Source organism: Cygnus atratus, chromosome 25 (assembly GCF_013377495.2).
Source record: "Cygnus atratus isolate AKBS03 ecotype Queensland, Australia chromosome 25, CAtr_DNAZoo_HiC_assembly, whole genome shotgun sequence".
Classification (NCBI taxonomy): domain Eukaryota; kingdom Metazoa; phylum Chordata; class Aves; order Anseriformes; family Anatidae; genus Cygnus; species Cygnus atratus.
Window position 1 is genome coordinate 598,641 of NC_066386.1, and position 27,071 is coordinate 625,711.

Here is a 27,071-nt window from a genome sequence, read left to right on the forward strand (position 1 = left end):
GCGCCCCGGGCCGGGGAGGAACCGGCAGCGCCGGCCCCGGGCTCCCCGCCCAGCCCCGCCCGGGGGCCGGGGGCGGCCGGGGCGCTGCGGCCGGGGGCGGCGGGGAGGGGGCCCCGGGCGGGGGGCGGCGGCCGTGCGGGAGGAGGCTGCGGGGCGGGGGCTCGTTTTGTACCGGAATAAACCGCGAGTTTTCCACGGCCCGGCGCTCCGGCTCCGTCTGTGCGGGGATGGGGGGCGGGGGGGGGCCGGGAGAGTCCCCGGGGGTCGCGTCCTGCACCCCGCGGCCGCCCTCGGACCCGCCGGGGGCACCGGGGGCCCCGGCCCGGTAACGCCGTCCTGCGGCCTCCGGCCACGGGGCGCCGCCGTCGGCCGCACCGGACGGGGCGGGCGGGGACCGGGGGGGCGGGACCGGGCGGCGGCGGCGGCGGCGGCGGCAGCGGCAGGTCCGCGGGGTGGGGGCGTCCCGGTAACGGGGCTCGGGCGGGGCGGGCGGGAGCCGTGTTCCGTGCACGGGGGGGTCCCGGTAACCGGGGCTGTGCGTGCGGGGGGTCCCCGTCCCCCGGGTCGTCGAGGGCGGCCCCGGTCGGTGCGGAGCCGCAAGGCCCCGGGGCAGGAGGCGCCGGTGCCCCCCCGGCCGGGCCAGCCCGGGGTGGGGGTCCCGGGGACACGTCCAGGACAGGGACGAGGGGGTGACGCCCCCGTCGGTGCCCCCCCGCGGCCCGGTTCTGCCCGGTTCGGGATGGCGGGGCAGGGTCCCGCGCCCTCATCCTGCGACTGCTTCGTGGCGCTGCCCCCGCACACCGCGGCCCCCGCCGTCATCTTCGGCAAGAACGCCGACCGGCCGCGCCGCGAGGTGCAGGAGATCGTCTACGTCCCCGCCGCCACGCACCGCCCCGGGGACAGAGTCCAGGTGAGAGCGCGCTGGGGCACCGGGGCAGCGTGAGGAGCGCGCTGGGTCTCAGCCGCCGCCGTCCCCGTGCCGCGCAGTGCACCTACATCGAGATCGAGCAGGCCGAGAGGACCCACGCCGTGGTGCTGAGCCGGCCCGCGTGGCTGTGGGGCGCCGAGATGGGCGCCAACGAGCATGGGGTCTGCGTGGGCAACGAGGGCGTCTGGACCCGCGAGCCCGTCGGCGAGGACGAGGCGCTGCTGGGCATGGACCTGGTGAGGTGAGCACCGTCCCCCACTGCCCCCCGCGGCCCCCGGGGCGCGAGGCCGACCGGGTGCCCGCGGCGCTGCAGGCTGGGGCTGGAGCGGGGCAGCTCTGCCCGGGAAGCCCTGGAGGTGATCACGGCCCTGCTGGAGCGGCACGGCCAGGGCGGGAGCTGCAAGGAGGAGCCGGTGCCGTTCGTCTACCACAACACCTTCCTGCTGGCTGACCGCGGCGAGGCCTGGGTGCTGGAGACGGCCGGCCGCTACTGGGCGGCCCAGCGGATCCAAGGTGAGGGGGCACTGGTTGTACTGGGCGACAGTCCTGCCGTCGCCTCGCCTACCCCAGCTTCGGGCTGGGCTGATTTTTGGGAGCCCCGTCCCCTCGGGCCTCCCCTTCACCTGACCCGCCCCGACCTCCGCAGAAGGCAGCCGCAACATCTCCAACCAGCTCAGCATCGGCACGGACATCGCGGCCGAGCACGCGGAGCTGCGGCAGCGAGCCCGGAGCCAGGGCTGGTGGAGCGGGGCCGGCGAGTTCAGCTTCGCCGAGGCCTTCTCCCTGGAGCAGCAGCCCCCCCGCATGGAGGCCGCCAAGGCTCGCTACCGCGCCGGCAAGGAGCTGCTGAGGCAGCACGCAGGTGGGGACGGGGACGGGACCAGGGCATGGGGACAGGGACCAGGGCATGGGGACGGCCGTACCCATCTCGCCCTGGCGTCTCCCCGCTCCCCTTGGCCGCGGCAGCCGGTGGTGATGTGGCTCTGCCTCCCCTGCCAGGGCACATCACGGCGGAGACGTTCATGGCCATCCTGCGGGACAAGGCCAGCGGCATCTGCGTGGACTCGGAGGGGTTCCGCACGGCGGGCAGCATGGTGTCTGTGCTGCCCCGGGACCCCGCTTTGCCCTGCGTCCACTTCTTCACGGCCACCCCAGACCCGTCGAGGTGAGGGTGGTCGGGGGGCCCTGGGGTGGCGGGGAGGAGGCAGAGCCGTGCCCTGTGCTGGCTGTCGCGGTGGAGCAGCATCCGTCCGCGTGGTGTCACGGCCCCGGCTCCTCTCCGGCAGGTCTGTCTTCAAGCCCTTCGTCTTCGTGGCCGGCCTGAAGCCCGCGCCGCAGGTGATGTCTCCCAGCTTCAGCGATGACCCTGCCAAGAAGGTGCCGCGGTTCCAGAGCACGGTCGATCGGCGGCACGAGCTCTACCGCCGGCATCAGGCAGCGCTGGAGCTGATGGACAGGGACCAGGTACCGCAGAGCCCTTCCCGCTGGCCCTCGTGCCCTCCCGCGGTGATGGGGAGGCAGTCGGATGCCCTGCCGGTGCCTGGCCTCAGCTTTTCCGCCCCTGACCCCGCCAGGAGCAGGGCCAGAAGCTCCAGCAGACGCTGCGGGACCTGGAGAGGCAGGGGCTGGAGGCAGTGAACGCGCTGCTGGGGGGGGACGTGGCCCCCAGCCCGGAGGAGCTGGCTGAGCTCTTCTTCGACTGCGTGGATGCGGAGATGAAGTTTTACAAATAAACCCTGCGCAGGTGGGTTGGGAGGGCAGAGGAGCTGAGGCTGGGCTCCAGCTCAGCCCCCCCATGGCATCGCTCCCGTCTGGGGGATGAGAAAACCTTCCCGGTGCCCTGCCCCGGTTCCTCGCCTCCTCCCGCTTTGGAGCAGCCTCCCCGTGCTGGCGGCTCAGAGGGGAACGGCTCGACCGGCACCTCCAGCCCTGCCGGGGGCGCGGAGCCCCCAGCGCTGTAACGTGCCCCAGTAGAAGCAGTGCTCGAAGGGAGGGCCGTGGCCTGGAAGGGGGCGACGGGGAGGGGGAGCGGGGCTGCCCCTGCCCAGCCCCTCCGTAGGAGCCAGCTGCAGACAGAGACTTGTAGGAATAAAGAGGCTTTAATCCTGACTGGTGCTGTGCCGGTGCCGGGTCCTTGGGGTGCTGCCTATTTCTTTGCTCCTTTGCTGCTTGTCTCCCCTCGCAGGGCCGCGCTGCGGGGCTGGCTCCTGCTGGCGCTGGCTGCGGGCGGGGGGGCGGCCTGCCCTGCCCGGGGGGGGACACGGCTGCGGCCCCTGCTTCGCGTGGGGACGGGGCTGAGCCTGCCTGGGGCCTGGGGCCGCTCCCCCCACCCCGGGGCTGGGGGCTCGGCAGGTCTCGGTGCCCGCTGAGCCCAGCGGGGGGGGCAGCAGCAGCCCCCGCAGCCCCTGCAGGCGGCTCCGGTGTTCCTCCAGGGCCTCCCCCTGCCTCCGCCGGGAGCGCCCGGCCAGCTCCTGGTGAAGGTCTGCAAAGAAATCTGCCCGGGAGGGGGGAGAATCACAGGGGGGCCTGGCGTGGCCACCCGAGCCCCCTGCCCCTGCTGCCACCCCTGGGGACAGGGGGACTGGCTTGCTTGTCCCCCACACAAGCCGTGTGTCCTGCTTCTGCCCGGGCACCTTTGTCTGCAGTGAAGGGGGCACTTGGCTCAGAGAACAGCTCCTCGTCGTCCTCGCTGCTGGAAGAACCTTCCTCCTCCTCTTCCTCGCCTGGGGCAGGGTCCGTGCAGCCGCGGAGGGGCCGGGTGTCCAGCTGCAGCAGGTGGGGCAGCGCTCCCACCACCAGCTCTCTGCAAGCACCAAGTGAGCAGCAGCCGTTCCCCCGCCACTGTGACCCCGCGGCCCCCACGCTGCAGCCCCCCAGCCCGGGCAGAGTCAGGCTCCGACCTCCTGGGTCCGGGTGAGGTGCTGAGTACGTGTGGGGGCTGCTTTCGCTGAGGGGCTCGCGGGGTTTGGGGGCTCGCTCTCCCCCTTCATCGCCACCAGGGTTCCCCCGACCCACCTGTACCCGGGCTGCCGGGTGCACGCGTTTCCCGTTAAGTCCAGGAGCCGGAGGCTGCGGGGCAGCTCATCTGCACGGGTGGAAGGAAGGAAGAGAGGCTGAGAAGAGCCCTGAGCCCCTCCTGCTCCATGGAGCTGCGCGTGCAGCAAACCCCTGAGCGCCGCCACCTCCCGGAGTGCTTCACACACATTCCTGAGGCCACAGCCCCGCCGTGGGAAGCAGCCTCTCGTCTCCCAGCTGGGCAAACTGAGGGAATGGGTATTCCTCACAGCCCGACAGTGAGAACAGAGATTTTTTCCTTTCCCAGACTGTCACCGTTCCCTTTCTCACCCATCTGCCAGCACAGTGCCTGGTGCCACGCTAGAAACGCTACAGAAGGGCCGAGGGAGACGCCCCTCTGTCCCTTCCCCTTCTGCCAAAACCCACCCACGGGAGCCTCCTGGAGGCCCGGGGCAGCGTGAGCCCACCTGCGTGACCTCTGCCCGGCACGGGGGGGGAAGCAGACCCCTTGGCTCCCAGCGCCCCACAGGGACGTGCGCCCCAGCCACGGGGTGGCTCTGCTGGAGCTGCGGCTGGGACCCGAGTGCCACAGGCCCCAGCACAGCCCAGACATGGGGCCAGGAGTCTGCCGCTGTCACCCCCGTGCCTGGGCACTGCCCGGGCAGAGTCAGGCCACCACCGGGGCCGGCCGTGCCTCCCACCTGGGTCCAGCGTCTGGATCTGGTTCTGGGACAGGTCCAGGAAACGCAAGTGTTGCAGAGGCCGCAGGTTCTCCACCTTGCGGATGCAGTTCCCAGCCAGGGAGAGGAATCTGCGGAGCACAGGGACAGCAGGGGTGGGCGCTGCGGCCCTCGCCAGGTGATGGGCTGGTCTGGGGATGGCGAGCTCCTGTGACAAACTGCCGTGAAGTCCTGCCATAACTCAAAGCCCGCTGGTTCTGCAGGGGCTCCCCTGTGCTCCCCTGAGCACGCAGGGGGTCAGGAGGGCTGTGGGAAGCCGTGTCCTTAGGGTCGGGAGCCACACGTACCGCAGCCTGGGAAAGCAGCCCAGGTTCTCAATCTTCTCGATTCGGTTCTGGGGAAAAAAACGACACCGACAACACGAAGAAACACCAACGTGATTTGCTAGTGCGTGGAAAGTCAGGCTTTAGGGGCCCTGTAGGGTCATTCCAACCCCACAAGGACAACACAGCGTCCCCACCGCCACCACAGGAGCTCTGTGGAGGGCACGGGCGCTGTGGCAGCACGGGAGCCCAGCGGGGCTCGGGCAGACCCTGAGGCTCCCCAGGCGGGTTTAGAAAACAGAACCCCAGAACCACCCGGGCTGGAAGGGACCCCCAGGATCCCCCAGTCCAACCCATGACCCAACACTACCCAGTCCTCCACTGAAGCCTACCACCGAGCTCCACATCCGAACGCCTTTTGAAGACCCCCCCGGGGGCGGTGACCCCCCCACCCCCCGGGCAGCCCCTCCCGGTGCCTCGGGACCCCTCCGGTAACGCCGTTCTTCCCCACACCCGACCCGAACAGACACCGGGTGGGCAGTGCCAGCCCCCCGCCCAAATCACGCCCCGGAGGGCAGCGCCGCCAGGCCCTCTGCGAACTGCACCGGGGCCCAGCTGTGGGGGGGGTCACGGCGCCCCCGAGGGGCCGACCCCCGGGCCCGGCCGGTTCCCCCCGGTGCCTCACCGGCTGCAGGCCGAGGCTGTGAACCCCCTGCAGGCCGCCGAGCTCAGCCCCGGGGCGGGCCCGGTCCCGCCCGGCCATGGCGGGGGCACCGGGGGGCGCGGGGGGGGGGCCGGGGGGGGCGCGGCGGGGCCGGTACCGGGGGGCGGGGGCAGGCCGCGGCGTGCCCGTTGCTAGGAGACGGGCCGGGCCGGAAGGGGCGGGGCCCGGCGGCGGGGCCTCCGCCGGCCCACCAGGCCCTGCGCGCCCGCGGCCAACATGGCGGCGCTGAGCGGCGGCGCGCCGTGGCGGCGGGGTGAGCGGCGGGGGGGCCGGGACGGGACCGGGGCCGGGGCCGGGGACCGGGGACCGGGGCCGGGGCCGGGGCCGGGGCCGGGGCGAGCGGCGAGCGGCGGGGACGGGGGCACGGGGACCGGAACCGGGGACACGGGCAGGGAAACGGGCACGGGGACGGGGTCGGGGTCGGGGTGAGCGGCGGGGGCACGGACACGGGGACGGGCAGGGACATGGGGTGGGCACGGGCAGGGGCAGGAGCGCGGCCCGGTGGGGGAGGCCCGTCCCGTCCCGTCCCGGCCCGGCCCGGCCCGTCCCGTCCCGTCCCCGAGCGCTGCCCCGCCGCCCCCCGCAGGCTGGCTGCCCGCCCTGCGGCTCGCCCGGCGCAGCTCCAAGGCGGTGACCCGGCACTGGAAGGCCGTGCACCTCCAGCGCCACAAGCTGATGGCCCTCACCGAGTACCTGGCGCCGCGCCCCGCCGTCCCCGAGCGCTGCCTGCGGCCCGCCGCCGAGCCAGAGGAGGAGGTAACGGGGGAGCGGCGGGGAGGTGACGGGGGCACCGGGGGCACCGGGCAGCTGCGCAGCGAGTGCCCCGTGTGTGGGCCCCGCTGCGGGCGCAGCCGTGCCGGGGGTCAGGCCCGGGGCCGCCCGCATGGAGCCGTCCCAGCTGCGGGCTGCCCGGTGCCGCAGAGGGTGCCCCCCCCGGTGCGCGGCAGCCCCTCGCTTCGCCGGGTCTGGCTGCAGGGTGGGGGCAGCCCTCGGCCCTCGGCTGTCCCCATCGCCGCGCTCCCCGCAGGAGAACGGTTACGCCCGGCTGTTACGGCGGCAGGTGGAGGAGGTGTTCCGGGACAGCCGGATGATCGCGGTGTGCCAGTACAACTCCATGCCCGGGGATGACATGGTGCTCATGAGGCACTACCTCCGGAAGCACAACATCGAGGTCAAGTTCTTCCTGAACGAGGTAGGGCTGGGGGCAGAGGCAGGGCGGTGCTGAGCAGCCCCGGTGCCGCCTCCGTGCTCCACCGCTGCGTCCTGAGAGCTGCCTCCCGCAGATTGTCCGACCCGTGCTGTCCCAGTCCCGCTACAAGAACCTCCTCCCGCTCTTCGTGGGGCGCAACATCCTTCTGGTGAGCCCGGAAACGAAGGCGAAGGAGATGCTGCGGGTCCTGAAGGGAGTGCCGCAGGTCAACCTGCTGGGTGAGAGCCTGCCCTTGCCCCTGCCTCTGTCCTCCGGCTCCGAGCTCGGGGCTCTTGCATGCTGCTGGGGCTGGGGAGAGGGGGTTCCTCCGGTACGGGGGTCCTCCAGGACAGCTTTGGGTGGCGGCAGGGAGGGGAAGGATGCAGGGAGCTGCTGGTGTGGGGCAGAGGCACAGGGGGCGCTGCCTGCGGCGTGGCAGCTGTCCTCTGTCCCATATTATCGTGGCGAGAGTCCTGGGAGGCTTCAGTGCGTGGCACTTCAGCACGCAGTCTTTCCTCGCAGCCTGGTGCTCCCCCTCAGCCCTGCCTCACCCTCTCTTCCAGGCGCCTGCATTGACAACACCATCCTGAGCAGGCAGGGGGTGGAGAACTTCGCCAAGCTGCCCCCGCTGGAAGCCTCGCAGGGGCAGACGGTGGGCGCCCTGGCGCTGCTGCCCTCCCAGACGTGCTCCCTGCTGCAGCACGGGGCCGCGCACCTCACGGCGCTGCTGGACCAGCACATCCGCCAGCTGCGGGACGGGGCTGGCGAGGGGGGGTCCCCGGCGGGGACAGAGCCTGCCCAGAGCCCCGGGGCACCCTGACCCTGACCCTGACCCCCAGCCCCTGCTCAGCCTCGTGCACTGGTCGAGGGTCAGCTCTTCACTGACGGGGACAGGGGTCAAAGTTTTGCTGCGTGCTGGCAGCCGGCGGGGGGCCGGGGGCAGCGCGGCCCTGCAGCCCGCCTCGTCCCTTCCCTCTGCTCCCCCTGCCTGCACCAGCGGCACAGGGGGTGACCCGGCTGCCTTCGGGTGCTGTGGGAGGCGGCCGGAGGGGCGCTGGGACCGGCGGGAGGAGGCAGAGCCGTGGCGGTGTGGAGGACGTGCAGCACCCAGCGGCCGGGGTGCGGAGGGGCGTGCTGCGGAGAGCTCGGCGCTGGTGGAGCTGCGTCTGCGGGGCTGCTTCCATTAAACTGAGCTGGTGGTGGCAGCGATCCCAAGGCTGGCTCGTCTCTGGGGGGGCAGGTGGGGGGGCTCCTGCCCCGTACTGCCTCCTCGGGGGGAGGCTGAGCTGTGCCCGGCTCTGGGGCTCTCCTGGAGCAGCTCAGCCGGGGGGAGCGGCGGGGGGGGTGGGAGGGAGCCCCAGAGCCCCAGGGGGGTGCTCCCGGGGCCGGTGGGGTGCGGGGCGGGGGGGTCGTGACCGTGGCTCGGCCGTTCCCGACGAGCCCCCTTCCTCGGGGAGGGGGGGGGGGCGCAGGGTGATCCCCCGGGACCGATCCAGCTCCCGGCGCACGAAGCCTCCGGTGCAGGGGAGCGGGGCTGGGATCGCGGCGGAGCTGCCCCGGGTGTGTGCGGGGGGGTCCCGGGGCGCCCCGGCGCTGCCGGCTCCGGTCCTCCACGGTGCAGGGGGCAGAGCCGAGCGGCTCCGGCCCGGCGCCTCCGCCCCCTTCCGTGTTCCGCTTCCTGCAGCCGCCGGGCAGGATGCGACCGGCCCCGGCCCCGGCTCGGCGCCCGCCGCCCGCACAGGTGAGCCGGGGGACGGGGACCGGGACCGGGCCGGGGGCGGCGGGGAACCCCCGGGGCCGGTCCCGCGGGGACCCCCCAGCCCCGTCCCCTCCGCTGCGGGGCGGGTTCGCGGTCGCTGCCGCCCGGTGCCGGCGGGGCTCCTGCTCCGCACCGGGGGTCCCCGGCAGTGCTGGGGGCGGGGGGGGTCGGTGCGGAGGGGGAGCCCTCCCCGGGGCCCCGTCCCCGCGGCGCCCCCGTCCCCTGCAGGCGGGGGGGGCCCGGCCCGGCCCGGCCCGGCCGGGGGCTGCGGGCACGCCCGGGGGTCTCGGCGCTGCCGGGGCGCACGGGGCCGGCCCCGCTCCCCCCCGCCCCGGGCCGCGCTGCCGGGACCGGGACCGGGACCGGGGCCGTTCCCCCCCCCCCACACCGTGGCAGCGCCCCGTGGGGCGGGCGGCGGGGCCGGACTCTGGACCCGGCAGGCGGTGGCGGAGGCGAGATAAGGCGGGCGGGCCGGGGCCGGCGCCCTGCGCCCGGGGAAACTGAGGCACGGCGGGGCCGGGGGGTGCTGGGGGTGGGCGCCCAGGGGCTGGGCTCTGCTCCCCCCCCCCGCGGCTCCCTCACCGGGCGCCCCCTCCTCGCAGCCGGTCCCGCTGCCCGGGCCGTGAGGGCCCAGCTCGGAGCGCCAGCCCCGCGGCACGGACCGGGAGGGGGCTCAGCGGGGCCCCCCCGGCCATGGGCAGCCACGAGAAGGACCCGGCGTCGCCCAGGAGGGCCCTGTCGCGCTCCAACAGCACCGTGTCCTCCAAGCACAGCAGCGTCCAGCAGGTCGGGGGGCTGCGGGCTGGGGGCTCGGCGGGATCCCAGCGGGCAGCCGGGGTGCCGTGGGGCCGCGGGGGGCCTCGTCCCACTCTAAGCGGGGGATGAAGAGAGGCCCTGGTACCCCTGGGGGACGTGGGGGGGGGGGCGCCCTGGCTGCCCCGCGTGCCGGGGGACCCCCGCGCTGACGCCCGCTCCCCGCAGGGCTCGGAGAGCTGGGAGGTGGTGGAGGAGCCGCGTGGCCGGGGCAGCCCGTGCCGGGAGCCGCCGCGGCAGGAGGGCTTCCTGCTCAAGAAGAGGAAATGGCCCCTCAAGGGCTGGCACAAGGTAGCGGGGCGGGGGTGCGGGCAGAGCCCGACCCGGCTGCTCGTGGGCGCCGTGCCCAGCCCTGGAGGGATTTCTGCCCCTGGGTGGGGGGGCTGCAGGGATCGACCTCTGTCCCTCTCTCGATTGTCCCTCTCTGTCCCCAGAGGTACTTTGTGCTGGAAAACGGCATCCTGACGTATGCCACCACACGCCAGGATGTGAGTATGGGCCGTGTCCGCGCCACCTCCCCGTGGGCACAGGGTGGGAGAGACCCCATTTCCCCTACATGAAGGGGAGACTTCCCCCTAACGAGAGTCCCGGGGCCCCCCAGGTCCTCAAGGGCAAGCTGCACGGCGCCATCGACGTCCGTCAGTCCGTCATGTCCGTCAACAAGAAGGCGCAGCGGGTTGACCTGGACACGGAGGACAACATCTACCACCTCAAGGTCTGGGGGTGCCCAGCGGCTGCTGGAGGGGGCTGGGGTGTCACGTCCCCCCCCCAACTGGCCTCTGTCCTGCAGATCAAGTCCCCGGAGCTCTTTGCCAGCTGGGTGAGCAGCCTCTGCTCTCATCACCAGGGCGAGAGGCCGGATCCCCTCGCCTGCCCCAGCGGGGGTCCCGCCGGGAGGACCCCCTCCGCTGCACAGGTCGGTGGCACCTTGGGGTGGTGGTGCAGGACCATGTCCGTGAGCAGGGCTGCTGAGGGTGCCCTTCTGTCCCCAGGGCCCATGGACACGGATCCTGCCCTCGGGCAGTGCCCCCGCCCTGTCTGCCCTTGCCAGCTCCCGGGACAAGGTGGACGCGTGGCTGAAGGACAGCGAGGGGCTGGAGCGCTGCTCGGCCGGTGAGCGGGGCGCCAGGGGGCACAGGGACACAGGGCGCCCGTCCCTGTCCCTGACCCAGCTTCTGTGCACCCTCCCTAGAGCTGTCGGCATGCCAGGAGCAGCTGCGGGAGCTGACGGGGATGCTGCAGAGCCTCGAGTCCCTGCACCGCATCCCCTCCGCGCCCCTCATCTCCAGCGGCCAGGTGAGCGCCAGGGTGCACGGCCGAGCCTCGCGGCCCCCTCGCCCCGCGCTCACCACCCGCCCCTGCCCCCAGCCCTCAGCCGCCGCGGAGAGGCCCAAGAAGGGCAGGAGGAGCACCAGGATCTGGTGCACCCAGAGCTTCGCCAAGGACGACTCCATCGGCAGGGTGAGGCAGGTGCGGGCGTCCTGCCCGCTGTGGGGTCGAGCCCGGGGCCGGAGCCCCCGCTGAGCCCGTGCCCCTCGCAGGTGGGCCGCCTGCACGGCTCCGTCCCCAACCTCTCGCGCTACCTGGAGCCCTGCCAGGGCCAGCTGCCCTTCAGCCTCCCGCCCGAGTACAGCCAGCTGCAGCGGAGCTTCTGGGTCCTGGCCCAGAAAGGTGGGACGGGGGGGGCACCGAGCGGGGTGTGGGGTTGCGGGGGGGGCCATGCTGCAACCCCCCGCCCTGCCCCTGTCCCCGCAGTGCACGGCTCGCTCAGCAGCGTGGTGGCGGCGCTGACGGCCGAGAGGGCTCGCCTGGAGGAGATGCGGCAGGCGCTGGATCGGCGGCGCTCAGCCCCGCGCCCGGGCAGCGCTGGCCCCACTGGGGTGAGGGGCGCGGGCAGGGCTACCCCAGCCGGGGGGGTGCTGCTGGGGTCTGGTGGGTGCTGTGGGTCGGCAGGGCTTCAGCCCAGTACCGGGGGTCCCTCGGTGGCGGGGCGATCCCACGACCCTCTCGTGGGCTGGGGTAGGGGGGAGACGGGGGGGTCCCGGCCCTGGCCCCAGCTCAGCTCCCCCGCAGGCTGCCCTGCCAAGCCTGGAGCCGCGGGACGGGCTGCGCCGCTTCCACTCCCTCTCTGTCTCCTCTGACACCACCCTGGACTCCTTCGCCTCGCTGCACCCCGACGAGGTGAGGGGGCCAGGGGCCGGGGGGGGCTCCAGGGGGCTGGGGCGGGGGCTGAGCCGCTGCCTGCCCCCCCAGCCCGACGCGCTGCCAGCCAAGGGCCGGGAGCAGCAGCGCTCGCAGCGCAGCATCGCCTCGCTGGCCGACTCGCACACCGAGTTCTTCGACGCCTGTGAGGTTTTCCTCTCCGCCAGCTCCTCCGAGAACGAGGTGTGTGTGTGTGGGGGGGGGATTAAGGCGGGATGGGGTCAGGCAGGGGGGGCTCTGCAGAGCTGCTCAGTGCCCCCCCAGCTGCTGCTGCTGCTGTTCCTGTCAGTTCATCTCTTTGTTCTCTCTCCCCTGTCCCTCCCCGTTAGCCAGCCCAGTAGCAGTCCCCCACAGCCTCCATGCCCCCCCCCACTTCCTGTATCCCCTGCAGCCCCCCATAGCCCCCCTCAGCAGGGTGCTCAGGGGCTCTACAGTCTCTGAGCCCAGCAGTGGGGGCCAGGTGCTGCTGGTGCCCCCCACTGCTCCTGCTCCCCTTGTCCTGCGGTCCCCCCACCGTCCTGCCCCCGCGTTGTGTCCCAGACACCCCAGTCCCATCCCGATCTCCCCTGGGGGTCCCACCCCCCGGCGCAGCCCTGTGCCCCCATAGCCCACCCGACGGCCGCTGTGCCCATCCCCAGGCCTCGGATGACGAGTCCTGCATCAGCGAGGCCACCAACAGCATCTGCGAGGACCCGGCTGAGCCGGGGGGGCCCGGGCACCCCCAAACAGGTAGAGGGCTTCTGCGGAGGGGCGACGGGTGTGGGGTGCTGCTGCGGGGGCACCCCGACCCATGTCCCCCCCTGCCCCACAGGAGCAGACAGCCCGGGGGGGCCGGCGGAGCTGCCCCCGCTGGAGCTGCCGGGGCCGGGCCCGCAGCGGCGCAGCCGCCTGCCCGCGCCCCCCGCACCGTCGGGGGACGTGAGCCTGTGGGGGCTGCTGCGGAGCAGCGTGGGGAAGGATCTGTCCCGCGTGGCGCTGCCCGTGCAGCTCAACGAGCCGCTCAACACGCTGCAGCGCCTCTGCGAGGAGCTCGAGTACAGCGCCCTGCTCGACCGCGCCGCCCGCGCCCGCGACCCCCGGCAGCGCCTGGTGCGGGACATGGAGGGGTACGGGGGGGGGGGTCACACCCCCGGGGGGGGGGCCTGACCCACACGTGGCCACCGCAGGTCTTCGTGGCCGCCTTTGCCGTGTCCGCCTACGCCTCCACCTTCTACCGCGCGGGCAGCAAGCCCTTCAACCCGGTGCTGGGTGAGACCTACGAGTGCGTGCGGCCCGACCGCGGCTTCCGCTTCATCAGCGAGCAGGTAGCGCTGGGCGGCGGCACCCGGCCGCAGCGGGCACGGGGACCGGGACAGGGATGGGGATGGGGACTTGCGGCTCTTCCTCCCCCAGGTCTGCCACCACCCCCCCATCTCCGCCTGCCACGCTGAGTCCGACAACTTCGTCTTCTGGCAAGGTGGGTGCCAGGGGGGCTGTTGGGGGGGGGGGGGAGGCCACCGGGGGTGTGGGGCCTCACCGCCTCCCGTCCCCAGACATGAGGTGGAAGAACAAATTCTGGGGCAAATCCCTGGAGATCGTCCCCATGGGCACCGTGAACGTCCAGCTGCCCAGGTGAGAGCCCACGCCCAGCCCCATGCCCCCCCCAAGCTGTGCCCCCGCGCCCCCTGACCCGCGTGTGTTGCAGGTCCGGGGACCACTTCGAGTGGAACAAGGTGACCACCTGCATCCACAACGTCCTCAGCGGCCCGCGCTGGATCGAGCACTACGGGGAGGTGCTGATCCGCAACACCCGCGACGCCTCCTACCACTGCAAGCTCACCTTCTGCAAGGTGCGACCCCCCCCCCATGGCTCCGCCCACCCCCATGGCTCCGCCCACCCGCCCAGGCCACGCCCCCGCGCGGTGCTATTTTGCATGGCCATAGCCTGGCCCCGCCCCTCCAGCCTTGGCCCCGCCCCTCCAGCCTTGGCCCCGCCCCTTTAGCAACACGCTCATCCAATCACTGCACCATAGTTGCCCTGTCCCCATTGGCCCCGCCCCTTCCCGGTGCCCCCGCCCCTTTCCAGCGGCCCCACCCCATCGGCCACGCCCCCTCCTCATGGCCCCGCCCCATCCCATTGACCCTATGCCTTCCCATGGCCCCACCCCTCCGCTATAGCCCCGCCCCTCCGCTATAGCCCCGCCCTTTACACAACCCCCACCCTTTCACTGGCCACGCCCCCTCCCATAGCCCCTCCCTCCCCGCGGCCCCACCCCCCGAGGCCCCGCCCCCACCGTGCTGTGCCCGCAGGCTCGGTACTGGGGCGCGGGGGCCAACGAGGTGCAGGGCGCGGTGCTGAGCCGCAGCGGCACCGTGGTGGAGCGCCTGGCCGGCAAGTGGCACGAGGGGCTCTTCCGCGGGCCCGCCCCAGGGCACTGCGTCTGGAGAGCCAGTAAGGAGCGGGGGTCGTGCCGGGGGGGTCGTGCCGGGGGGGTGCCCTGCCCCGGGGGGGTGCCCTGTCCCGGCGGGATGCCCTGCCCTGGGGGGGTGCCCTGCCCCGGCGGGATGCCCTGCCCCTGGGGGGGGGCCCTGGCCCTGGGGTGCCCTGCCCCAGGGGGGGTGCCCTGCCCCGGGGGGGGGCCCTGGCCCTGGGGTGCCCTGCCCTGGGGGGGGGTGCCCTGCCCCGGGGGGGGGCCCTGGCCCTGGGGTGCCCTGCCCCAGGGGGGTGCCTCGCCCGGGGGTGCTGGCGGGGCGCTTAGTGCGTCTCTCCCGCCCAGACCCCATGCCCCACGACCACGAGAGGAACTACGGCTTCACCCAGTTCGCCCTGGAGCTGAACGAGCTCACGCCCGAGCTGCGGCGCGTCCTGCCCTCCACCGACACCCGCCTGCGCCCCGACCAGCGGTGAGCGGCACGCGGCCCGGGGCGGTTCTGGGGGGTCCGGGGGTTTGGGGGGGGGGGGGTCAGGGCGGTGTGGCTCCTCACAGCGCGGCCTCCGCAGGTACCTGGAGGAGGGCAACGTGCCGGCGGCGGAGACGCAGAAGCGCCAGATCGAGCAGCTGCAGCGGGACCGGCGGCGGGTGATGGAGGAGAACAACATCACGCACCAGGCGCGCTTCTTCCGGTGGGCACGGGGGGGCTGGGGGCCCTGGGAGCGGGCGTGGGGAGCGGGGATGGCCCCGGGGGCACTCGGGGAATGGGGGAAACCCCACGGCCGAGGCACGGGGGGGAGGGAGGGGGTGTCCCTGAGGGCACCCCAGGCACGACTCCCCCCCCCCCATCCGCAGGCGGCTGACGGACGCCAACGGCAAGGAGTCGTGGGTCACCAACAACACCTACTGGAAGCTGCGCCTCGACCCCGGCTTCGCCCACCTGGACAGTGCGGTGCTCTGGTAGCGGCCCCCACAGGGCTGAGCCCCCTGGCTGCTGCCTGCCCCGTGGGCTGGCCTCCCCCCCCCCCCCGCCCCCCCGAGGCCCCCGCAGTGGGGTGCAGGGCCTCCCCCCCCCAGCTGGCTGCGGGCAGGCAGCGCCCAGCTGCGGCTCCTTGCAGCCGCTGCGCCTGCGTTCAAGCAAAACTGTGATTCCAAATAGCGGGGGGGAGCCGGGGGGGGCACAGGTGGTGCCCATCCCGCCCCCCACCCCGCCCAGTCCCAGGGCGGCCTCAAAACAGGCTGGGGGTCCCGAGGTGCCCGCAGGCGGGCAGCCCCCTCCACCCCGCCCCCCCCCCCCGCCCCGTTGCACAGGGGGCCCTGCTGTAATAAAGTCTGCAGAGAGTCGCCGTGTGCAGCGTGCTTCTTCACCCTCAGGACGCCCCCCCCTCCCCCCCCCCCCCCCCCAAGACCAGGGTGTTTGGGTCGTTCCCCTCCGCCCCCCCCCGTCCCTTAGGACTGGTAGCACCCCCTCCCTGCCTCAGTTTCCCTCCCCGCGGCCCCCCCGGAGGTGAGCGAGGAGGCGTCACCCGCAGCGTCCCCTTTATTGCGCGATGTGCTGCTGCCCCCACCCCACGCGGCGCGCGGGGCTCAATAAATATTTCAGCATCAACCCCCCCCCCCCCCCCCCCCAAAAAAAAACCACCGAGAACAAAAAAAGGGCCCTGGCCACCTCCACCGCCCCCCCGCCCACCCCTGTGGCCCCACCTGGGTGGCACTGGGGGCTGATTGTCTGAATGCGGCCCCCCCCCCCCCCCCCAACTCAAGTCTTCCCAGCATTGGGTGTTAAATGGGGGGGGGGGGGGGGGGACATGGTCAAGGATGCCCTGCGCGGGGCTTGGCTCCAGCCCCTGAAGGGTTTTTGCTGCCATGGCTCTGGGGTGCCCGACATTTCTTGGGGTGCCTGGATTGGGGGGGGGGGGGGGGGTCTGTGTCCTCCCCACCGCCGTGGCTCAGTTCCCGTAGAAGCCGTAGTAGCTGCCGTCAGCGCCCGGCTCCTTGTCGTAGAGGTCCCCGTTGCGGGCCGGGGGCGAGCTCTCGGCGCTGGAGGGGTACGGGGACACGCGGCGCCGCTTGCAGCCCGCCTCGTACAGCCCCGGCTCCGCGGCCTCGCCGGGCTTGGCAACGGGGGGCTCGGGGGTCCAGCCCTCCGCCTCCTTGCACTTCTCCTCCCGGGGCTCCCGGTACCAGCCCAGGGTCCCGGGGCTGCCCTTGGGCACGTACTGCCCGGGGCCCCAGGCCCCCGGCCCCCCGAAAGCCGCCGGCCCCTCGTGGTAGTAGGGCAGAGGCGGGTGGGTGGCAGGCGGCAGGGCGAAGGGCTTCACCCCGTAGGGCACCAGCTTGCCCCCGCCGTACCCCCCCTCGTAGCCGCCGAACTCCAGGGCCCCGGCGGGCGGCTGCTGGGGGGCAAAGTACCAGCGGGGGGGGTCCTTGGGGGGCAGGGGCAGCGGGGGCCCCCGCTCCCCGTTGTAGAAGCGCCCGGGGGGCAGCGGGTACTGCTCCTGCAGGAAGGGCTGGAAGCGGGGGCCCGGCAGCAGCTGGGGGCAGCCGGGGGCGTCCGGCGGAGACGGGGTCAGGCGGTCGCCCTCCGAGGCCGCGTACATCCTGGGGGGGGACACGGTGGGTGTGGGGGGGGCACGCTCCTCCCAAGGCCGGGGGGGGGGGGGCGGGGGGGGTACTCACGAGTCAAAGTTGTCCCGGAAGCCTTTGGCGAAGGGGTTGTGGTCGATCTTCAGCTGGGTGATCTGGGGGGGGGGGGGGGGGGGGGTTGTGGAGATGGGGGGGGGGGGCTGGGGCTGCTGCCAGCCCCCCCCGGCAGGGCTGTGCCCTGTCCCTTTTCCAGCCCGTAGCCCCCCCCACCCCCCCGCCCCGCAGTCCCAGGATGCCCACCCCAGGGCCCATGGTGGGGGGGCGGCTGTGCACGGGGCGGGGGAGGCTGATGGGGACCAGGGGTGATGGATGGGGTGCTGGGGGGGCACTGAGGGTGCTGGGATGCAGAGGGGGTATGGGGGGGGGATATGGGGACGCTGAGGGCTGCAGGGAGTGCCAGGGCGTTGGCAGAGGGAGGGGGTAGCGGTGGGGGTTGGCTTTGGGGTTTCTGTGATGCATCGGGATGATGCTGGGGGGCTGGGGCGGGGGGGGGGGGTACCAGGGGCTGCTGTGATGCCAGGGTGACATTGGGGTGTATCGGGGGTCCCCGTGAGGCTGAGGGGTGCTGGGGATTCTGCAATGCCTGGGAAAGAAGGGAATGGGGGGGGGAGGGGCTGGGGGGGGGGCGGGGGGGGGTCTCGCACTCACGTCAGCGTTCTGGTAGGCTGTGACGGCGATGAACTGGGTCTCGGGGAAGGCGAAGGTGTGGGTGTGCGGGGAGGGGCACGGTGCCTCGCCCTCGCCCTCCTTCACCTCCGTCACGTGCAGCCGGGGCTGGTACTTGTGCAGCGACTGCAGCACGATCATCTGGGGGCAGCGGCCGTCGGGGGGGGTGCATTTTTTTTGGGGGGGGGGGGGGGAAGGTGCGTGCGGGGGGGGGGGGGGGTAGGGGGCCGTACCTGTCCGACGTTGTTGGCTGCGCCCTTGTTGTTGGTGAGCTTCAGCTTCCCAAAGGAGACCTCCTGGCGCATCCAGTGTGCGCCCGTGTTGGGCGAGTCGGGGTGCAGGTAGAGGCGGTTCCCTGGGGGGAGGCACACGGGGGGGTTACCCCGCTCACAGCCCCGGGGGGGGGTCGGGGGGGACAGGGACCGTGCCGCCTGTACCTGGCATGTTGCCCTCGGCCTTGCCGCACTGCACCCACTTGCCGCCCTGGTAGCGCCAGTGGTGCTGGTCCACCAGCACCACGTCCACGCAGACGCTGTAGTGGGCCACAGGGTTGAGCCCTGAGAGGTTGAAGCTGAGGAACGGGAACATGCGCCTGGGGGGGGCACAACGGGAGCGTTACCCCCCCCCCCCCCCCACAGCCCCGCCGCACCAGGTGCGGGGCCGTGAGCCCCGCTCTGCCCACGGGGGTGGGGGAGCCGCCGCCAGCCCCCCCCGTGCCCGGTGGGTGCCCCGCGGCGCTGACTGACCCCGGCAGCTGGGGGCTGCTCTCCGGGGCCGATTCCCCCCCCCCGGCACCTTCCTCCCCCTCCCCGAGCACCTTCCGGTTCGGAAACCAACACCGCTGCTATTTCGGGCTGGGCGCCAGCGCCAAGGGCAGCGAGGGGACGGGACGGGACGGCCAGGGGGGACCCTGCGGTCAGGGGCTGCGTCTGCCCCCCACAGCACAGCCATGCCCCCACTGTCCCTGTGCACAAAGGGGGGGAGGCCCAAACCCTCACCCCCAGGTTCAGTCCCCGCTTTCCCACCGCTGGCCCCGGCAGCCCCAGCTGCAGGTTTGGGGTCGCAGCAGGACCTCGAGCCCGGGCTGCGGACACTGCTTCGTGCCCCCCCCAGCCAGAACTTGGCTCCTCAAGGGGGGGCATTTCAGGGGGGGGGCATCTCAGCACCTGCTGGACTTTCGGCCATTAGAGGCTGGAGCTGGGGGCCAGCCCCAGCGTCAGCACTGCCGTCAGCCTGTGCCGCTGGCTGGGTGCCGGTGCCCAGCGGGTGAGGGTGGGGGGCACAGGTCTGGGGGGGGTGGCTCATCCCCTCTGCTCCGGCTTCCTCATGGTGCTGCCGTTTCCCATAAAGCAGGAACCGGAGCTCCTCAGAACAGGCCCCGCAAGCCGTGAGCTGCTGTGGCCAGCCAGGGTGCCCTGCTGCAGGCAGGGGGTGGGCACCGGGGGGCAGCTGCTGCTACCCCCCCTCAGCAGCCAGCCCTGACCTGGCTGCAGCCCCAGGCTTTGCTTTGCCTCCCCGCTGGCACAGGAAGGGGGGGGTCCCTGCCCCTGCCCCCCCAGCGCTGGGGTTCTCGCCCTGCCCTAAGGCAGAGCCTGATGGACTCGGGATGGCAACTGCAGGGTGGGGGGCTCCCTGCTGAACCCACGGCCCCGTCCTGCTCCTCTCCATCTGCTGGGGGTGGGCAGGCAGAAATATGAGGGGGGGCCAGGGCTGAGGCTGGTGAGCCCCTGAAGCTGCCGGGGGGCTCGGCGTCGCCCTGGCAGGAAGCGCCGCTGGGGCAGGGGCCGTTGGGCCGGGGCCGGCAGCGGGCGAGGAGCAATGGAAAGAGCGCGCAGAGCCCGGCTGGGTGCTGGTGACTCAAAATTGCCCTTGCGAGAGAGGGAGGAAAAGAAAAAGAAAAAGAAAGCAGCGCACTGCAAGGAGCTGCACACGTGCTCGGCCCTGCGCTGCCTGGGGCCGAGGCAGGCGGCAGCCCCCGGCACTGCGGCTCTGGGGGGGCTGCTCGGGGGGCTGACACCCGGCCCCCGGCCCACACCGAGCCCAAGGGGGGTGGCCCCGGGCTCATCCCTGCCCGGCCTCGGCTGAGGTTTGGTCCCAAGTGAGCAAGAAGCTGCTGCTTCGAGGCACCGGGGCTCCCACCCCCGATAAAATCCCGACCACATCAAAGGGCGGCAGCGAGGGCTGCGCTGGCCCCGAGGCACCGGCTGCACCGGGCCCCGGGCGGCCCGCGGGAAATGCCCCCCCGGCACCGGGTCCTGGTGAGCACGGGAGGCAGCTCAGCCCCGGTGCAGGCAGCCGCGCTGGGTGCCGCACCAACCCCCGGTGCTGCAAAGAGCAGGGAGGAAGAAAAGAGCATTTTTCTGGGGTTTTGCACTTTGTTTGCTACACCACAACCATCTCCCCGAGAGTTGTGCTGATTGGGGAGCAAAGAGAGATTTTTATTTCAAATGCTGCCGTGGTGCAAACCACAGGGCTTGGCCGGGGCACTGGAGGGCGGTGGCAAGACCCGAAACCACGCAAGCCTCGCATTTATTTTTAAATCCTCCGGCATTTTAGCTCCTGGGGCTGCTTCTCAGGCAGGACTCGGCTCCCCTGGGTTTGGCCCCTGTGGTTTGGGAGGTGCCATGTGGGGGTGTGGGACCCCCCCCGGCCCAGCCCCGTGCTCACCCCAAAGCTGGCGCCAGCCTCCCGCGTCTGCCCCTTTGCAGCTTTGTCCCTGGAGCTCTGAAGGGGGCTCCCAACTGCCAGGCTGCCCCCAGGTGCCCCTGAAAGAACCCCTCGACTCAGGTGCCCCCCCGCCACCAGGGCCCGGTGCGGCTGGGGGGGTCAGGCCATGGGGGCAGGGGGTATACACGCACATCCAGGGGCCAGGGCTGCAAGGACGCAGGGCTGCGGGTTGCATGAGAACTGAGCACACGGGGCCACGGGGACGCAGGGAGCAGGGACGTGAGGATGAACCTGGCTGGGGAGGCGAGCGGGCGGCCCGAAGGGAGCCTTGCTCAGGCAGCCCCCGGAGCCCGCGCACCGGGGGGGGCTGCCAGCTTCCTGAGCCGCCTCTCGTCTCCCCATGGCAACCCGGCGCGCCCCAGACGAAGCGGCCGCAAGAACCGCGGCCGCGTGGGAGATCGGCGCAGCCCCTGCAGCACCTGCCCCAGCCCCCACGCCGCGGCTGCACCGCACGGCACGGCACAGCACGGCACGGCGAGCTGGCCTCGTCCTCCCTGTGCAGCCACCTGGGAACACCGTCCCCATCCCCATCCAGCCGCCAGCGAGGGCGAAGCAGCCCAGGGTCCCCCCAAAAGGCAAAGCCGGCCCCGCGTTGCCCCAGAGCGAGGCCATCTCCTGCACGTCCCAACCCGGAGCCGACCCCTGCATCTGCCCGAAGCAAAACCATCCTCAAGCACAACTCCAGTCCCTGCAGAGGGCAACTGGAAAGCGTCCTGTGTCCTGCCAAAAAGTACCACCAATCCACGTGTCCCCAAATACAAAGCAACCCCTGCACCCCCCTGAAGGCAACGCCAACCCTCGTGTCCCCAAAGGCAAAGATGTCCCCAAAGGCTAGCCAGCCCCCGTCCTCCAAAGGCACGGCCAGCCCCAGCTTCGCAGCAAAAAACGGTGGCAGGAATTCCCCAGACCCTTTGCCCCATGGCCCATGTGGCAATGGTGAGTCCTTGGGGTTTTCCGCAGAAATCCTGCCCTGGCCAAGCCCCGGGCACTGCAGAGGAGGGCAGGGACCCACCAGAGAGCCCGGGGGGGCATTTTTGCACCAGGGAAGAGAGGGCACAGGACAGCGTGGGCAGGCGGGGGACGTGGAACAGAGCTGGGGCAGGAGCACTGGTGGGGTAAATCCCCCCGCTTGGACCCGCGGTGAGGTGGGGGCACCCAGCACTGCCCCCTCCCACTTGGCCTCAGCTCCTCTCCGTGGGGACGGTGGCCAGGAGAGAGCCGTGCGGCTGCGTAGACCAGTGTGGGGGGGTCCTCACCCCAGCGGAACGCGTCCCTCTTCCTGCCCGGCTCTGCCAGAGGCACCAGCAAGGCCACCCGCACCTGCACCCGAGGCCCCCAAGCCCCCTCCCTGAGACAGGAGCCCCCCAGGGAGGGCAGAGCGCCCCAGCCCCCGTGCACCTTTCCCTTCATGCCCCCGCTTTGGGGTTTTTCCTGTGTTTCAGCAGCGCTGCAGCCAGGCCCTGCACAGAGATTTTTGCAAAAGCAGCTCAGGGTCTGGGGAAGCGGATGTTTTGTGGCTCTGGGTTTGACATCTCCCCGGGGCTGGGTTTGTCGTGAGCCCCCCCAGCACCGACCACACATCCCCCAGACCCCAGCTTCTCTGTAGAGCTCTCACGGGGGATGGAGCTAGAGAAAGAGCTCCCAAAGCACCTGGTTTCAGGCAGGAGCTGGTGGCAGAGTCAGAATGAGCAGCGGGGCAGAGGACGGGGTCTCTGCAGGCACCAAGCTCCCAGCACCCAGCACCCAGGCCCGAGGCAGTGGGGACAGGCACTGCCTCCTCACCTGCCCCTGATGGGGGAGCGTGAGGAGAGCTCTGGGCGAAGCTCAGCGGGGCCCCCCAGGACCTGGACGACGGCGGGCAGGAAACAACCCCAAGGCACTGACACCCCCCGGCCCATGGGGGACACATCACCCGTCCCTGACGGTGACAGTTTGCTGCTGCACGGTCCCGAGCCCGGCAGGGGGGCCGGGGGGGGAGCAGGCCCGGGAAGGACCGTGGCAAACCAAGCGGCCCTAACGCGTTTAGACTTCCAACACATTAAGCAGGTTGGTTTCAGCATCGAAGTGACACCGCCTGTCTCGGCCGAGGGAAGGGAGAGGGGGAGGCAGCAGAAGGGGCGCTGCCAGCGGCCGCAGGCCCCGACGCTCACCCAGGAAAAGGGGCTGAGAGCAGGGCGAGCCCTGGGGGGGGGGGGACAGTGGTGGCAGGGGGGGTGGCTACAGCAGGGGGAGCTGGGGGCTTTGCCAGCCGCAGGCAGTGAGCTGAGCCCCGGCCACGGGGACACGCAGCAGGTGCTACTGGCCCCCCCCTGCCTGGACCAGCAGGGCCAAGCCCCGCCACGCACACCAGACCCTGCCTGCCCACCCCCCCACACTCGTGTTTGTGCTCCCCTTCTCATTTCAGCACAAAACTCCAGCCTGGGGCCAAAGGGCAAGCTCTGGGGGGTGGCTCCACGGCCCTCACTGCACCCAGTCCCCCTGAGCGGGAGCGCTGGCAGGGGCAGGGGGGTCTCAGCCCCCCCAGCGCACTCCCCAGTCCTGCCCCAGCCTCCAGCCCCTTCCCAGCTCAGGCTGCGGCCCCACTACGAGCACCGCGGGCAGGATGCACAGCAGGTGCCCAGCTGTGGTGTCACCAGCAGCTGTTTTTGTGCCCAGGACCTTGCCAAAATGCCCCCACACACACGAGGGGCAGGGGGGCTCCCAGCCTCTGCCTCTCCCCCAGAGGAGTGTGGGCACCTGGGGACAGCAGGTCAGGTGGGGGATTTCTGTGCCGCGGGGGGCTCGGGGCTGTCACCCACCCCCCGTGCCCGTGGTCTCCCCACTTGTTGCGGTGCCGAGCCCTGGATCTGGCCCCTGGGCTGAGGCCGGATGAAGGCTGCTCCCTGGGGCGATCGCCCCGCGCTCCCCGGCACAACCAGAGCCTGCGTCCCCATACCCAGCCTGGGCACGGGAGGTCCTGAGGCCCCGTTCCACCCTCATGGACACAGGGACACCCCCACGGGACCCTAAAGACGTCCCGCAGAGCCTGCGCCGGCAGTGGGCTCTGACCCCTTTCTCTTTGCAACCAGCCTCCACTCGCCCCAAAAAGTCCCGGGGGGGGGGGGGGGGGAGGGGCTGCTTCGCCCCCCCGATTTTTTTCCCTTTGCACACACAGAAAGACCCCCCAGAGACTCGGGGACCCCCCCTCACTCGCACAGCCCCGACGCATCCGCCCCAGCCTCCTGGGGAGGGCAGGGGAGGCAGCGCAGCCTCAGCCCCACCCGTCCCGTCCCGTCCCGTCCCGGTGCCGCCGCGCCGGCGGCCCCAGCCCCGGCCCCCCGCGGTCCCGCCGCGCCCCCGGAGCCCCCCCGGAGCCCCCCGGCCCGGCGCTCACCTGCCCTGCTTGGTGATGATCATCTCGGTCTGGTGCTTGTGGAACTTGGCCCACAGCGGGAAGTTGTTGAGCATCACCTGCACCTTGCCGGCCGCCCGGTACCCGGGCAGGGCGCAGAGCTGCCCGGCGCGGGGGCACAGCGCGGGGGCTCCGCCGGGGCCGTAGGCGCCCTCCGCGCCCCCGTACAGCTCCGCGCCCGCGTAGCCCTCGCCCGCCGCCGCCGCGTAACCGGTCCCCGCGGCCGGGGCGGCGGCGGGCGGCGGCGCCCGGTAGGGCGGGCACGGCCCGAGAAAGCGGCCGCCGCCGCCGCCGAAGCCGCCGGGCACGGGGGGCGCGCCGTAGGGCAGCGGCGGGACGGGCGGCTCCGGGGCCCCGGGCTCGCCGTAGTAGGCGGCGGCGGCGGCGGCGTCCCGGGCGCCCGGCGGCTCCTTGGCGAAGCTGGCGGCGCCGCTGAGCATGGGGAGGGCGGCGCGGGGGGCTCCGGCGGCCGGCTCCAGAGCGCCCATGGACGGGCGGCGGGGAGCCCGGTCCCGCTCCGCCGCTCACCGGCCCCGCCGCCCCCGCCGCCCCCGAGCCTCAGCGGCGCCCCCCGCGCTGCGCGCCCGCCGCCCGCTCCATGCCCCGGGGAAAGCCGCGGGGGCCGAGGGCCGAGGAAGGAAAAGCCCCGGACTCGCGGAAAGCCCCAGAAGTGCCGCCGGGATGGGGGGTGCCGGGGGGGCGGGGGGGGCCGCCCTGCCCCGCTGCTGCCCCGCTGCTGCCCCGCTGCTGCCGGTGCCGCTGCCGGCGCCGCCGCCCTCACCGCACCTGCCCCATCCCCGCCGCCCGCGCCTCTTATCCAAAGAAGCGGCTCCGCAACGGGAGCCCCGCCCGGGGCCGCCCCGTCCAGCCCCCACCGGGGCGGGGAACCGGCACGGGGCGGGGCCGCGCGGCACCGGGACACGCGGCGGGCGCGGGGCGGGCCGGGGCCGGGGTCCGGGGAGCGGCGACCGGGCAGGGCCGGCAGCCAGGGATGGGGACCGGGGACGGGGCACGGAGGACCCGGCACCGGGGGCCGGCCCAAGCCCTGACCCCTTCCTGCCCGCGCCCCTCGGTAACCGTTAATTCGCCGCCTGCCCGCGGTGCTGGCCCCCTGCCCCCGGCTGCCCCCACCGCACGCTGGGTGTTTGGGGCCCCCCCGCGCCCCCCGGGGTCACGGCTCGGAGCTGCCCCAAGGCAGAGCCGCGGGGCCCGGGGTGCTCTGGCCCCCCCGTGAGCAGGGGGCACGGCTTTTGGGGCTCACCAGGAGAAAACCGGCTTTATTTTGGATCACCGGGAGAAAAATGGCTTTATTTGGGCTCACCAAGAGAAAACCAGCACGGGCCAAGCCCGGCTCCTGCCGGGGTGGAGCAACCGGAAGCTCAGAGCGGGGCTGGGGGGTGCCTGGGGGGGCAGCTGGGGCCTGTCCTGCTCCTGGCCCCGCTCCCCTTGTGTGGGTCTGGGTGGTCCGAGCCCCCTGGGGCCACCTGGGTGACAAACCCTGCCTACCCCGTGCCCCTGCCCACTCCCAGCCCCTTTCCCTGCCCGTCCCGGGGCCAGGCCTTGACCTGGAAGTCCCTGTGTCCCCTGGAGCCATCCCCAAGGGGCGTCCTGCCCCGTGGGGGGGGGGGCGGGGGCTGCTTCCCTTGGGTGCTCCCTGGCTCATGGGAGATGGGGCTGCCCTGCGCACGCTGCTCCCAAACCGCACCCAAGGATGAGCAACTCCACCACCGTCCCATCTGTCCCCTGCCTGGGGTCCGGGCTCAGACCCTGGGCTCAGGGATGTGCCTGGGGTCCCCTCCCCGGAGTGGGGGCACACGTGGGAAGGGGGCAGCAGCACAGAGAGGGACACACGCAGGTCTCTGGCCCTAAATTCCCTGGCCCCGCACATTGGGTGCTGGTGCTGCTGCGGGGCTGGATGGGGACACGGACGGGGACGGGGACGGGGACGGGGATGGGGATGGGGATGGCTCTGCTTCCCCCAGGAGGAAATGGGGAGTTAAGGATGTGTGGGGTGGGGGCCGCAGCTGAGCCAGGGGGGCTGGCAGTTGCGGGGGGGGGGATGGCATTGCTCTGGGTGCAGTCTCCCCGTGCCCAGCCCTGGCCTAGTGCACACACATGCACACACACACGCGCGCGCGCACACTCACACGTGTGCACCCCTCCCTGGCACAACCGCTGCCCGCTGTGCGCGATGCAGGGGCTGCACCCAGGGCTGAGCACAGCAGCTGCCCCCCCCCCTCCATCCCCCCCCAGCTGCGGGGGCGCAGCTGCCCCCTCCCCGAAGCAGCGAGCAGGAGTCACCCCGCCGAGTTCCTGAGTGAGAACAAGAAAGAAAACAAGGAAATTTCCAGAAAATATTTATAGGAAGAAAAATAAAGGCTGGAGGGCGTGCATCAAGGGGGGAGCGCCTCATTAACGGGGGGGGGGGGGGGGGGGGGCAGAAAGTGCTGCAGCACATGTGCTCCCTGACGTCACGATGTGCTAATTCATTCCCTTGTACCATCGCCGGCGAGGATAAATTCACAGGCACCCCTGCTGCGGGATCAGCGTGGCGGTGCTGGGCTCCCCACTGTGCCATTGCCCCCCCAGCACAGGTCCCGACGGGGCCACCGTGGGGTGAGGGACCCCAACCTTGGAGATGTGGCTCAGTCCCCAGGATGTCCCGTCCTTGATTCCCCACAGCAAGGTGACACCGGGGACGCTGCCCTCCCTGGGAGGCACAGCGGGACTCCAGCTCAGCACCGGTGTCCCCCCACCGTGGGGCCAGGAAGGGAGAGCCAGGAGCCCCCCTGCTGTCACCTCAGGCAGCCCCCCACAGCCAGGGACAGAAGACCTGGGACCCCGGGAGGAAATTCCCTGCTTCAACCCCCGTGCCTCAGTTTCCCCCTGCAGATGGTTGAAGCAGTTCAGCACTTTGCACATCTGAGGGGGGTGGCGGGGGGCTGAAACCCCCGAAAATGGAGACCCCGAACAGGACACAACCCCACCAAAATCAGCCCCAGCGAGGGGCCGAGTGCCCTCGGAGCCAAGCCCGTGCTTGGGAGCAGCCCCAGCATCGCCCCCCAGCCACAGCCTCCTCCTGCAGTGGCAGGATTAAACCTGCACATCTCTGGGGTCTCCAGCACCAGCGCAAGACGGGGGCCTTTGGTGGACACCCCCTGCCCCATGTCCCCTCTGTGACACATCTCCACGGATGTCACCACAGCTGCACCCAGGGCCAAACCCTGGCAGGGGCTTTCTTTGGTGACCCCCGTGAGCACAGGGCAGGGTTCCTGTCCCCAGGTCCTGCTGTCCCCACGCTGCCACCCAGGCCACCCCCGGCAGATGCTGCTCCGGGGGTGCAGAGCGGATTCGCTTTTCCGGCAGGAATTTGCTGGCGGGGGACCGAGGGGAAACCTGGGGGTTATTTTCTTAGTAAATGGCATTGTTCCTGTTTTCATTATTAAAACGAGCGCAAATGCACCAGGCACCCGCGGGGGCTAAATTTGGTCTCAGGGAAAAACAAAAATACTCCCCCCACCCCAGAGGAATTTGCATCTCGCTGCTGCTCGAAGGCAGCGCGCTGCTGAGGAGCTCGTGGGGGCATGAACGCAAACC

General features: G+C 72.3%; 5 protein-coding genes across 5 annotated transcripts; 3 read left to right on the forward strand and 2 right to left on the reverse strand.

The window, feature by feature from the left end:
- The first annotated feature begins 614 nt into the window (after positions 1-614).
- Positions 615-3,035, forward strand: SCRN2 (secernin 2). The gene is made up of 7 exons (XM_035569888.2): positions 615-910; positions 988-1,169; positions 1,242-1,441; positions 1,575-1,790; positions 1,928-2,093; positions 2,215-2,392; positions 2,503-3,035. Exons 1-7 carry the CDS (start codon positions 740-742, stop codon positions 2,659-2,661), a joined length of 1,272 nt encoding a protein of 423 aa, XP_035425781.1. The 5' UTR covers positions 615-739; the 3' UTR covers positions 2,662-3,035.
- A 39-nt stretch (positions 3,036-3,074) lies between these two features.
- On the reverse strand, positions 3,075-5,709 carry LRRC46 (leucine rich repeat containing 46). Its single transcript, XM_050715422.1, has 7 exons — positions 5,632-5,709; positions 4,971-5,017; positions 4,645-4,754; positions 3,944-4,013; positions 3,562-3,731; positions 3,189-3,422; positions 3,075-3,148 (listed from the first exon to the last, which is right to left on the reverse strand). Exons 1-7 carry the CDS (start codon positions 5,707-5,709, stop codon positions 3,075-3,077), a joined length of 783 nt encoding a protein of 260 aa, XP_050571379.1.
- A 121-nt stretch (positions 5,710-5,830) lies between these two features.
- On the forward strand, positions 5,831-8,068 carry MRPL10 (mitochondrial ribosomal protein L10). The gene is made up of 5 exons (XM_035569887.2): positions 5,831-5,923; positions 6,257-6,426; positions 6,698-6,862; positions 6,954-7,098; positions 7,423-8,068. The coding sequence occupies exons 1-5, from the start codon at positions 5,887-5,889 to the stop codon at positions 7,677-7,679; spliced, it is 774 nt and encodes a 257-aa protein (XP_035425780.1). The 5' UTR covers positions 5,831-5,886; the 3' UTR covers positions 7,680-8,068.
- Positions 8,069-9,260: 1,192 nt separating this feature from the next.
- On the forward strand, positions 9,261-15,008 carry OSBPL7 (oxysterol binding protein like 7). The gene is made up of 22 exons (XM_050715557.1): positions 9,261-9,404; positions 9,600-9,722; positions 9,866-9,919; positions 10,033-10,146; positions 10,222-10,347; positions 10,424-10,544; positions 10,624-10,727; positions 10,800-10,892; positions 10,973-11,102; positions 11,187-11,283; positions 11,519-11,612; positions 11,685-11,816; positions 12,272-12,362; positions 12,445-12,722; positions 12,800-12,937; positions 13,026-13,089; positions 13,166-13,244; positions 13,318-13,462; positions 13,923-14,064; positions 14,390-14,516; positions 14,614-14,736; positions 14,900-15,008. Exons 1-22 carry the CDS (start codon positions 9,312-9,314, stop codon positions 15,006-15,008), a joined length of 2,577 nt encoding a protein of 858 aa, XP_050571514.1. The 5' UTR covers positions 9,261-9,311.
- Positions 15,009-15,856: 848 nt separating this feature from the next.
- On the reverse strand, positions 15,857-23,962 carry TBX21 (T-box transcription factor 21). The gene is given in 7 exon segments (XM_035569858.2): positions 15,857-16,065; positions 16,068-16,645; positions 16,724-16,785; positions 17,339-17,497; positions 17,590-17,711; positions 17,794-17,948; positions 23,457-23,962. Coding segments are annotated over 7 exon segments (1,791 nt in total).
- Positions 23,963-27,071: the final 3,109 nt, after the last annotated feature.

Excerpts from the sequence above, each read along its gene's own strand:
- LRRC46 (XM_050715422.1), bottom strand. The coding sequence starts at position 5,709 with ATGGCCGGGCGGGACCGGGCCCGCCCCGGGGCTGAGCTCGGCGGCCTG. Across the intron at positions 4,755-4,970 it reads GGCTGCTTTCCCAGGCTGCG|ATTCCTCTCCCTGGCTGGGA; the intron begins GTACGTGTGGCT and ends TGTGCTCCGCAG. Across the intron at positions 3,423-3,561 it reads CCCCTTCACTGCAGACAAAG|ATTTCTTTGCAGACCTTCAC; the intron begins GTGCCCGGGCAG and ends CCTCCCGGGCAG.
- MRPL10 (XM_035569887.2), top strand. The coding sequence starts at position 5,887 with ATGGCGGCGCTGAGCGGCGGCGCGCCGTGGCGGCGGG. Across the intron at positions 6,427-6,697 it reads CCGCCGAGCCAGAGGAGGAG|GAGAACGGTTACGCCCGGCT; the intron begins GTAACGGGGGAG and ends CGCTCCCCGCAG. Across the intron at positions 7,099-7,422 it reads GCCGCAGGTCAACCTGCTGG|GCGCCTGCATTGACAACACC; the intron begins GTGAGAGCCTGC and ends CCTCTCTTCCAG.
- OSBPL7 (XM_050715557.1), top strand. The coding sequence starts at position 9,312 with ATGGGCAGCCACGAGAAGGACCCGGCGTCGCCCAGGAGGGCCCTGTCG. Across the intron at positions 10,893-10,972 it reads AGGACGACTCCATCGGCAGG|GTGGGCCGCCTGCACGGCTC; the intron begins GTGAGGCAGGTG and ends TGCCCCTCGCAG. Across the intron at positions 13,090-13,165 it reads CAACTTCGTCTTCTGGCAAG|ACATGAGGTGGAAGAACAAA; the intron begins GTGGGTGCCAGG and ends TCCCGTCCCCAG.
- SCRN2 (XM_035569888.2), top strand. The coding sequence starts at position 740 with ATGGCGGGGCAGGGTCCCGCGCCCTCATCCTGCGACTGCTTCGTGGCG. Across the intron at positions 1,170-1,241 it reads CTGGGCATGGACCTGGTGAG|GCTGGGGCTGGAGCGGGGCA; the intron begins GTGAGCACCGTC and ends GCGGCGCTGCAG. Across the intron at positions 2,094-2,214 it reads GCCACCCCAGACCCGTCGAG|GTCTGTCTTCAAGCCCTTCG; the intron begins GTGAGGGTGGTC and ends CCTCTCCGGCAG.